Source organism: Hyla sarda, chromosome 1 (assembly GCF_029499605.1).
Source record: "Hyla sarda isolate aHylSar1 chromosome 1, aHylSar1.hap1, whole genome shotgun sequence".
NCBI lineage: Eukaryota > Metazoa > Chordata > Amphibia > Anura > Hylidae > Hyla > Hyla sarda.
Genome location: NC_079189.1, coordinates 157331214 through 157343294, shown reverse-complemented (window position 1 = coordinate 157343294; position 12081 = coordinate 157331214). Strand labels below are relative to the sequence as shown.

General features: G+C 39.6%; 1 protein-coding gene across 3 annotated transcripts in view; it reads right to left on the bottom strand.

Annotated features, from left to right (window-relative positions):
• The window catches only part of SETD7 (SET domain containing 7, histone lysine methyltransferase), a 79800-nt gene that overhangs the window by 12967 nt on the left and 54752 nt on the right, over window positions 1-12081 (bottom strand). For all 3 annotated transcript variants that reach the window (XM_056563062.1, XM_056563053.1, XM_056563044.1), the window contains exons 3-6: window positions 9754-9955; window positions 5324-5513; window positions 4478-4559; window positions 433-550 (exon numbers count right to left, since the gene is read on the bottom strand). In XM_056563062.1, coding sequence (XP_056419037.1) covers window positions 433-550; window positions 4478-4559; window positions 5324-5513; window positions 9754-9955 — 592 coding nt within the window. The remainder of the gene's footprint in view (window positions 1-432; window positions 551-4477; window positions 4560-5323; window positions 5514-9753; window positions 9956-12081) is intronic.

Here is a 12081-nt window from a genome sequence, read left to right as displayed (position 1 = left end):
TTTTGTAGAGACCTTGTTAAAAATGAAATAAGCTATCCGATTGGTTGCCGTGGGCAACTTTTCCTCTGCACAGGTTTTGGTAAATCTCCACCCTATGTGCTGTGGTATTTTGCCATGAATTGTGTCCAAACTCTATAGCAATTTTTTTTTATAGTAAAAAGTTATTTTCTATAGTAAATCTGCCTGGTGTTCTTAATCTTCCTGCTCACTAAATACCGGGAGTAGGAAAAGTACTGTATGTTAGAAATACCACATTAAATTGACACAATAAAGTTAGTAAATTTTCTCTATTACAAAATTATTTTTCCCGCCCTTCTTCCTGAACAGATTCTAAGACACCAGATAAGGTAGAGGGTGTGTGTAGACATGGAAAAGATTGATTCTCAGTTGATAACCAAAATGACTACTAAATGGACGTTTCTAAAATCATACCTCTTGATGTGTAATCCGCACACCATTATAAAAAGACATCACAGTACGAGGGCCTACGTTTATTTTAGCATATAGACCTTCTCCAGCATTGGAAATCATAGACATGGCTACGTACACTCTACAGGGGAAAAATATATAAATAAAGAGACAGTAATCAGGTAGACAGCAATCCAAATTAAGACATATACTATTAAAAAAAGTGCTTCCTAATAACAGAAAAGAATCATTTTCTGTGTGGTGTCAGTGCAAAGAACGATGAATGACAACTAGAGAGGTAATCTGTATTCATCTGTATTCCATTAATGTGACAAGAATGTGACAAATGATGGGGAGATTAATGTGACAAGAATGTGACAAATGATGGGGAGATTGGCTGACAAAAAAAAAAAATATAAAACATACTGGCGTAAAGAATGACCAGGCTTGTGCCCCACACACCATTAAAGGAGAAGTCCCATGTAGAAAAAGTATTGTGTTTTAAATGCAGAAGCAAAAGTTATATCACTTTGTAAATCACTGACTTCACCCATCTTGTATATAAAACCTGTTTTTCTAGCTTCTTTGTTCAGAGAGGAAGTTCAGCAGCTCCCTGTTCTGATGACTTGCGACCCCCCATTGAGCTGCATTATGCTGGGGGCCGTGATGTCACAATTTCCCATAGTTCTGCAGCTTAGCCAGCTCTGTGCACGGCAAGGAAACCTCCCATGTGCAGCTTCAGCCAATCATAGAAGCCCCAGTGAGCTGAGCACTTGTCTTCATCTCCTCGGCAGGGAAGCATCTGACAGCCAGCTCAGTGTTTATAACAGCAAGAACGATGTCCCAATGTCCCGAGAAGAAGCAGAGGGGGGGGGGGGGGGGGGGGGGGGGGTGCCCAATGTCCCGAGAAGAAGCAGAGGGGGGGGGGGGGGGGGGGGAGATCCCTGCTTTCCCCTGCACTGATCACAATCTGACAGCAGGTCAGTCTGAAAGAACCATGTCCTAAGAATAGAAGCAGGGGGAAGGGAAACACTGAGCCTGCTGTTAGGAAAGTGATCAGTGTCTAGGTCAGTGTAGCCCAACCAGGGTGCCTTCAGCTGTTGCAAAACTAAAACTCCCAGGCATGCTGGGAGTTGTAGTTTCACAACAGCTGGAGGCACCCTGGTTAGGAAGCACTGGTATATTCTGGGCTACTTCTATGATGAACTGAAAGGCATTATGGGAGACAGGAAGTCAGGGACCTCCATGTACCAGGAAGTACCGATCTTTCAGAGGGGATTGCAGGAGAAGGGAGAGGGTGAGATACATGAGGAGCAGATTGTCAGAATGGTGAGCTGATGCACTTTCACATGATAGAAAAAAAAATTTGTGACTTGGTCCATGATACTTCTTCTTTAAGGTCTGCAAGAAAATGTTCTGAATGGCACTTTGCTACTAATGTGAATTTTGGAACAATTTTTATCATAAGGCTTGTCATACAACGCTACAGAACCTTTAACAAAAGAATGTACAACTTCACGCCATTTGTGATCTGTATGTTACAAAACATAGTTTGCCTACTCTGACACAATGTGTAAAATGTCCTTCAGTAGGATGATCATTGTCCCTGTAAGTTTACAGGGTAACTCTCATTAAAAAATGTTTTGCTATTGCACTCCTTATGGTAAATAAAAAGTATTTTCCCCCATCTTATACACAGACTTAGGACCGAAGCCCAAACACAGGAAGTGCAGCCTGGAGTGCTGAGGGGTGTGTCCCCAGCCTCATCCAATCATAGCTCCTCTCACACTTAACTGCCATATGCTGTTGGTTGGACATCCCCCCTCAGCACTCCAGGCTGCACTTAAATATATTATCAAACAGGTACACTTAAAAAAAATATATATAATAATAATAATAATAATAATAATAATAAAACACTGTAAAAAACATTAAGTGGCTACCTTAATGACCTCCAAAACCAATTGGCAAGTTGCTTTATAGAAAGAGAATTTGAGCCTGTGATCTGCTAGAAAAGCACATTTTCTTGTATATATCTACAGCAATGACAAGTGAAGGACGTCTTATTGAGCATCTGCAAATCAGTAGTCAGTGCAGTGCAACACTTTATGAACAGTCTAGTGCTAGTAGTCTAGAATCTAAAATGAAGGCAACGGGCAAATGCAAAGGTCACAATACATAACAGTTGTAAATAAATTTAATGGATGTCCACAAAATTTTCAGGTTGAGAGCGAGCAGACAAAGTTTAAGGTGACCATAACAGGTAAAAATATTTGTGTGTTCTCATCCTATTAAAATAAAGTCTTGCTAGTCACTGTTATTGGGTTCACACAGGATGAAATTTATGGAAGTCAAATAACTATTGGTCCAATCATAACCATTGCAGATATTGATTACTCAAACGATACAGCTAGTATGAATTGCTATACATAAATTCAGCATGCCTCAAGTTTATCTGAATCAATGACAGCCAGACCTCTCTCTAATATAATAGAACCATGCACAAGAAATGCTTTTGAGGATGATTAGAATTTTTTGGAATAAAGTGGAGAGCCAACAAATATGGGATCCCTACAGATCTGCTTAACAAACTGGGTAGCACCACTAGACCTCCACCAATCAAACCCTGGCAGAGTAATCTAGTAATAGTACATCAATGTGAATTCCCAGAAAACTCCTTCAATCCCTTCCAGACATTTGATGTACAGGTAAGTCTTAAAGGGGTACTCCGCCCCTAGACATCTTATCCCCTATCCAAAGGATAGGGAATAAGATGTCAGATCGCCGCGGTCCCGCTGCTGGGGAGCCCCGGGATCCCCGCTGCGGCACTGCGCTATCATTACAGCACAGAGCGAGTTCGCTCTGCACGTAATGACGGGCAATACAGGGGCCGGAGCATCGTTACGTCACGGTCCCGCCCCTTGTGACATCACGGCCCGCCCCTTTCAATACAAGTCTATGGGAGGGGGCGTGGCGGTCGTCATGCCCCCTGCCATAGACTTGCATTAAGGGGACGGGCCGTGATGTCACAAGGGGACGGGCCGTGATGTCACGAGGGGCGGAGCCATGACATCACGCTGCTCCGTCCCCCGTATCGCCCGTCATTACGCACAGAGCAAACTCGCGATCCCAGGGTCCCCAGCAGCGGGACCGTGGCGATCTGACATCTTATCCCCTATCCTTTGGATGTCTAGGGGCGGAGTACCCCTTTAATGCCAATGTTGTGAACTAAACCTGCTTCATACTTAGTGAGTGCCGACTGCTATCTAAAGTTGACACCCGCTGTCAGCAACATTTATAACTATGGTGGGGAACTTTTAAAACCAGCTGCTGCTGTATGCCGCTCATCTCATTCATTTGAATGAGCCAGACAGTCAGATAGTGACTCAGGTTGGTCATTTTTAAAAAGGTATTAGTTTTATTAACGGCAATAAAAACTGATACGGTTTAGAAATGAGCTGACTGTAGTCACTAACTGACTCTGTCCGGCCCATACAAATAAAAGGGATGTGGCGCGGGCAGTTTTGCAGAATCGTAGCAATTTTTGTTGTATATACAGAAGGGACAGCTGCCCAGAACTTTACAGGTGGTAAGCGGGAAATCTGCCACTAGGATCAGACACACAGGCTTTATATTTTAGGCACAGCATGGACCCTCCTCCAGAGGCGCATAGATTGTACACAGACTCGGCTTGCTCCCCTTCTTTCATGCGCATTGCTCAAGCCCCTCCTCCACTTCCTGTGTTCTGTCCTAGTCTCTCTGCTGCTGGAGATGGAATTTCCCAGACATCAGGCAGTAGACAGCTTTGTGTTTTTCTAAGTTAGTCATTATTGGTAAATGAAATGATTATTATTATAATTTTTTTTTTTTTTGAACAGTGACCATTTAACTAATCCCAATATTTTCTGAGGGATAACCCACCCCTTTTATGAAGGGTGGTCTGCTGGATCATTTAGGTTTTCTATAAATGGAACTCACTTTAAAAATTCTGCCAGTGTATGCACACAACTATATTTAGCAAGCTATAAATCATAGTACCTCATATACATATTTGACATATTACACTCACCTTTCTATTTCATAGGGATCCGGAAGCAAAGGACTTGTAGAAATGCAGGATGAAGTAGACTTATCAAATGTATAAATATTACCTGAAAATCCAGGAGGAACAATTGTGTAAATGTAAACTACATTATAATAGCAATAATCACAACAGGGAAAGTGCATCTGCAAGTGGTATATGTGGAAGTGAAATAGTTAGGAGAGATGCAGTAAAGGAGCACTGAGCGAGGTACTGTAGCATTCTCTTGTTCATGGGATAAAGTTGCAGTATCTTGTAACACTTCTGCAATTAGTATGATAGTTGCAAGAATGAGTAAAGGCTGCAGCACTTGCACAAACAGTGCAGGAACATTCAACAGCTGACTAGTGGAGGTGTCAGGAATCAACCCCTCACCAATCTAATACTGATATTCCATCTTGAAGATGGGTCATGAAGTTTTTAAGGCTAAATATATTACTAAATTTAGCATTATTTATGGACATCAACGGGTTTAGTCAGGTTTTACTTTACTAAAATTGTCGCAAAATTGTCGCAACTGCGACTACGCGATTTTTCGTGCGACATTTTGACTGGAAAGCGAGAAAAGCAAGTTTTCCAAAAATTAACTACGTAGTAATAATCGCAACAGGGTTAAAAATTGACTAAATTTACTCCAGCCCAAACATGGAGCAGAAAAAGCTACTACCAAAGTAAAAAAGGAAAAATTGCTTACGTGAAAGAAAATTATCAACAGGCTGAAACCAGTTGATAAATAAGTCGCACACAAGCAAAAAAAAAGTAAGGAAAAAATTACTAAAAAAAAAAGAATACATAAGCAAATATTTATAAATGTCCCTCATTGAGTATACTTACTACCAGTGACCATCTCAAAGTATGGCTTTCCTTCCTCCACAGATGCAACAGTAGCCAATTTTGCCTCTAACATTTCTCCATCAATAAACTTTCCACAGAGGGCAGTATTTCCATCTGGGTAAACATAAGCAATCTTCTCACCAGTCATCTCCCCATCTTCGTTGACTTCTCCCACAAGGCATCCTCCATCCTGTAAGAGTACGTAACCAACATCTGCTTGTGTCAACGAAATTCAGTAAAATAAGACATTTTTTAAATATTATAAAAGTGGAGCTCAAAGATTACTGGACAAACTAATAAATTTATTAAAATACATAAAACACCAGTCAGCATATCATACTGGGCTGACTGGTGTTTATGTATTCATGTAAGGTGCAACAGAATTCTAATAGGTATAAACACTTATGTCTAGAAACTCAATGGTAAAATCAATCTAAAATACTGACAACAAAATCACTGCCCTTTAATATATAGCTTGCTGCCCTCGTCAATCCATATAGTCTGGGAAACGCTTGTAGAGTTATATCACTAATATTATATCGCTGTGCAATATTAGTTGTATAACTCTACCAACGTTTCCCAGACTATATGGATTGATGAGAGATTACAATAAGGCCGCAAGCTATATATTCTTGAAGGGCAGTGATTTTATAGGGTTGTCAGTATTTTAGATTGATTTTACCATTGAGTTTCTAGACATAAGTGTATATACCTATTAGAATTCTGTTTTGCGTTACTGTAAGCTGCCCCTACTAGGACCCGGTGGGTGTCAGCCCAGTATGATATGCTGACTGGTGTTTATTTTAATACATTTATTAGGTAATCCAGTAATCTTTGAGCTCCACTTTTATATTATTTTCAGTATTTTTCTCACTCCTAGGTTTTTTGTGGTACGCTCGGATCGGTTGTGATTTGTAGAAGTGAGCCTGGTCTAATGCATTCTTAATAAGACATTTTGTTGGATACTTTACTGCAATGTAAAGTTTCCATGTATGTCAAGCTGCATTTATTTCTTGTGTGTTATGGTTGCTGTCAAACAGTATTCTCTATGATAGTTTTGCCAATTTAGGCTAATTCATAGACAACACTTTACTTCCTCTCCCACAAATACAGTGATCCTTCAACATACAATGGCGTCAACATACGATAGTTTCAACATATAATGGTCTTTTCTGGATCATTGTAACTTGAAACCAGACTCAACATACAATGCTACAGACAGTCCAGATCTGCGAAACATGTCAATGGCTGGAAGAACTGACCAATCAGAACGGGCAATTTACTGGTAAAACCCCTGTATTACTGAAGTGCATGAACTGACTGGCTGTCTGGTAGCGCCTCCCCATAGTACAGGGAGGTATTACATGTTCTGTTCTGCTCTTAACCTATGCCACAGTTAGCTGCTCCTTTGGACACCAGGTAAGGGCGGCTCCATTTTACTATTTATGACACTGTGTACTATACAGTATGATGAAGAAGCTCCTGTCCTCTACATAGACAGTGATTTACAGCTCGCAGCAGATCTTTCTTACTTTTATATGTAAGGACTTGCTTTTGGCGGGTTCAGAACCAATTACCAGGTTTCCATAGAGTTATGGTCTCAACATACAATGGTTTCAACATACAATATTAATTGATTCCAGGACGACCATTGTAACTTGAGGGACGAATGTATGGGTATCTGGGTTCTTGTAACTTTTCCTAATGTAATCTTCTTCATACAGTAGGGATCAAAAGTTTGGGCACCCCAGGTAAAAATTTGTATTAATGTGCATAAAGAAGCCAAGGAAAGAAAGATGGAAAAATCTCCAAAATCTCCAGATTAGACATTCTTATAATATATGTCAACAAAAGTTAGATTTTATTTCCATCATTTACACTTTCAAAATAACAGAAAACAAAAAAATGGTGCCTGCATAAGTTTGGGCACCCTGCAGTTAATATCTTGTACTGCCCCCTTTGGCAAGTATCACAGCTTGTAAACGCTTTTTGTAGCCAGCCAAGAGTCTTTCAATTCTTGTTTGAGGTATCTTTGCCCATTCTTCCTTACTAAAGTCTTCCAGTTCTTTGAGATTTCTGGGCTGTCTGTCACGCACTGCTCTTTTAAGGTCTATCCATAGATTTTCAATTATGTTGAGGTCAGGAGATTGTGAAGGCCATGGTAAAACCTTCAGTTTACGCCTCTTGATGTAATCCCCCGTGCATTTCGAGGTGTGTTTAGGATCATTATCCATTTGTAGAAGCCATCCTCTCTTTAACTTCAGCTTTTTCACAGATGGCATCAAGTTGGCATCCAAAATTTGCTGAAATTTTATTGAATCCATTTTTCCTTCTACTCGTGAGATATTCCCTGTGCCACTGGCTGCAATACAACCCCAAAGCATGATTGATCCACCCCCATGCTTAACAGTTGGACAGAGGTTCATTTAATTAAATTCTGTTCCCCTCCTCCAAATGTACCTTTGCTCATTCCGGCCAAAAAGTTCAATTTTAACCTCATCGGTCCACAGAACTGGTTTCCAAAATGCATCAGGCTTGTCTATATGTTCATTTGCAAAGTTCAAACGCTGATTTTTGTGGTGAGGATGTAGAAGAGGTTTTCTTCTGATGACTCTTCCATGAAGACCATATTTGTACAAGTATCTCTTTATAGTGGAATAGTGTACCACAACTTCAGTGTCTGCCAGATCTTTCTGGAGGGATTGTGCAGTCAAACATGGGTTTTGAATTGTTTTTCTCACAATCCTGCGAGCTGTTCTGTCTGATATTTTTCTTGGTCTTCCAGATCTTGCTTTAACTTCCACTGTTCCTTAATTACATTCCGAAAAGAGGATATTGACATCTGAAAACATTTTGCTATCTTCTTATAGCCTTCTCCAGCTTTGTGAGCGTCAACTATTTTCAGTTTCAGATTTCTAGACCACTGTTTAGAAGAACCCATGGTGCTTATTGTTGGGGCAAGGTCAGATGAGTCTGGGCCATTAAAACCTTTAAGACTGACATCACCTGGTCTTTCCAGATGATGACTGAGAACAATCCATGACACTGGCAGGTCTCAGCTTTGCAAAGGGGCAGTGCATGCTATAAATTCTGCAGGGTGCCCAAACTTTTGTAGATGCCATTTTTTTGTTTTCTGTTATTTTGAAAGTGTAAATGATGGAAATAAAATCTAACTTTTGTTGACATTTATAAGAATGTCTAATCTGTAATTTGCTGCCTTTTGTAGATTTTTCCATCTTTCCTTGGCTTCTTTATGCACATTAATACAAATTTTTACCTGGGGTGCCAAACTTTTGATCCCCACTGTATCTTCTACATATGGCAGGGACATGCAATATTTATAGGCTATGTTCACATGGCAGAATTTCTGAGCAGAATTCTGTGGAAACACCAACCAGCTGCCTGCTACTGTGACTGTAGCTGCCTGTAAACCAGAGTTACACTCTGACCTGGGAACTACTGGTAGTAACGAGACTGACGCATGCAATGCTCCACTGCTCTGCCACCAGAAACACTGGGCAAAATGCTACCGGCAGCAGAGCAGTAGAGCACTTTGCTCATCTAACTACCCTCACCTACAGGTTATGTTAGAGAAGCATATTAAGTCACTTGTTGTACACAGAAAATGATGGGTAATTTCACACAAACAATTATTGCAGCAGTACACGTGACCGATGCTTCTTTCATTCTCTATGGAGCCCCTAAACACCGGAAGCTGCATCTCTATTCGTTTGAGGCAACTGACTTTCCATAAGATCTGTACTTTGAAGGGAGTCATTTGACTTCAGCATTATACAGGATTAAAAAGGTTTATTTAAACAAGTTTTCTGGTTTAGAAAATACATTTAAAAATACCCCAATAGGAAATTCTAAGTTAATAGAAGGGAGTACCCCATACAAAGATCAAGAGAAAACAGGTCCTGTTTTAATGGCAGACAACCACGTGTGCTGCTGCTCTATTCAAACTCTGTGGGGCGACCAGAAATAGCCAAAATATGTAATCTGTTATTTTTAGCAGTCCCATAGACACTGTGTGCATACTTGACCGTCACTCTATTTTAACAGAGAACATGGCACCCTGGAAGTGATTGATGAGGTTTCCTGGGGTGAGACCCTTAACAATAAGACACATCAGCTATTCCATGAATATATTATACAACACCTTAAAACATTTACTTTTTTATCTTCTCCAAAAATATATTCGAAAATTTGTAGAACTAGCATGGCGACACCTTGCTGCTGTTAATATATTTGCTATGAAATGGGCCATGGTGTGTGTATAACTCACTAAGGACAGTGAATGAGGTTGAGCGTGAAAATAACTATACAACTATGAAAAACATGTTGACAACTAAATAAATAAGTTTAAGAGCACACTATTTCTACTTACAAATCTGTGAAACTACAAACATTTATAACATTTTTCTTACTGGATAGTAAATCCAACAGACTTCATGCCGTATGTTGTCTTTATATTGACCTTTAAATATTAATTTTCCATCTGCGTCATATTCCTGCGCTGGCCCATTCAGTTCTCCATCAACATATGTACCATGTAGAGCCCCACCATCCTCATACGTGTATATCCCTTGTCCTTGTAAGGCATCATCAACATAGAAGCCTTCCAAAGTACTGAAATATAAAAAGATTTCACATTATTATACAGTTCATGCAGTTTATCCATACAACTAGTTTTTAGCCTCATAAGCTTTATTCAGTGCCCTATGTACGATATTCAGAGGGAGATCATCTTCTGTAGAAGCAGGACAGATTATCGCTGTAGATATGGAGTTTGATAGAGTCTGCCACAAGCTTATTAGGACGACACCTAGTGGCCATTAATAAAAACAACACTATCACTTTTATGGCGGTTTTTGCTACAAAAAAAAATATTTAAAGTGACAATCAAAACTTTTAAACCTACAATTATATTCCCATGTTATTTAGTATGCATTAACTAGGAAAATACTGATCTGTTTTTCATACTCCGTTCCAGAATTAAAAAGCCTTTGTAAATAAAATATTACTTTCTTGATCTACTGTGATTTTAAATTAAGAAACTTGCAGCATAACCACAGGCAACAGGATATGTCCCCGAAAAAAAAACGTGCTGCAGCATTTTAAACACATTTTTATTTTTGAGAAGAAATGATACTGGATGTTCTCCCTTCGGTTTCCCTCAGCCCAGTTTTTCTTGCCATGTCTATGCCTATATAAAAATGAGAGCAATCTGTCAATCAAGCTGAGCTGGGCAGGAAGCCCCCAACAAACATTTCTACACTGGCCCTAAGCCATAGAACTATAAATCCTCTACAACAGCAAAGAACACGGTTTGGTATTTTCAGGGTACCGGTCACAAGGTTCCTTTTATATAGCACAGTTTTACATTATGACCATACAGAACAAAAGTATTCATCTAACCGAGAGGGAGTTCAGGCATCCCCTTTATCTAAGATGGGTAATAAAAGTGCTCACTTGAAAGCATGAGGTTGAGACTTTTCACCCACCTCTGTGCCCAAGCCATTTTTCAAGTGTTACAGTTTTTGAACATTCAAGATTTAAATATTTAAAAGGTGTTTTCTGGTAGGTAAAAAAAAAAAAAAATAAACTACAAGCTGAAATAGGGTTAAAAAAACAAAAAAACACCTTTACTCACCCCAAATTAGCTACCTTCTCCGTGTCCTTTATCAAGAAGTACAGAGATGATATCACATACAAGGTTATGGCAATTCAGGTGGTGGATGCTGGAACAGTGTTGGTAAATTTAGGGATAAGAATAGGAGGCTTCTTTTCCTCAGTTCCAGCATATCATTACATTTTAAAACTACTGGAAAACACCTATAAAAAAAACTTTTAGCTACCAATGTGACATTACAAACAGGTGGGAAAATATTGAATATATATATATATATATATATATATATATATATATATATATATATACACACACACACACACACATATACAGTCATGGCCGTAAATGTCGGCACCCCTGAAATTTTTCAAGAAAAATGAAGTACTTCTCACAGAAAAAGATTACAGTAACACATGTTTTGCTATACACATTGTGTGTATTGGAACTAAAACCAAAAAAGGGAGGAAAAAAAAGCAAATTGGACATAATGTCACACCAAACTCCAAAAATGGGCTGGACTAAATTATTGGCACCCTTAACTTAATATTTGGTTGCACACCCTTTGGAAAAAATAACCGAAATCAGTCGCTTCCTATAACCATCAATAAGCTTCTTACACCTCTCAGCCGGAATGTTGGACCGCTCTTCCTTTGCAAACTGCTCCAGGTCTCTCTTATTGGAAGGCGCCTTTCCCAACAGCAATTTTAAGATCTCCCCACAGGTGTTCAATGGTATTTAGATCTGGACTCATTGCTGGCCACTTCAGAACTCTCCAGTGCTTTTCTGGGTGTTTTTTTCATGTATGTTTAGGGTCATTGTTCTGCTGCAAGACCCAAGATATCGGAAGCAAACCCAACTTTCTGACACTGGGCTGTACAGTGCAACCCAAAATCCGTTGCTAATCCTCAGATTTCATGATGTCTTGCACACATTCAAAAAGGTACCCAGTGCCAGAGGCAGCAAAACAACCCCAAAACATCATTGAACCTCCACCATATTTCACTGTAGGTACTATGGGGAAAAGTTATCAAAACCTGTGCAAAGGAAAAGTTGCCCAGTTAACCATAGCAACCAATCAGATCACTTCTTTCATTTTGCACAGGCCTTGTCAAATATATAAGAA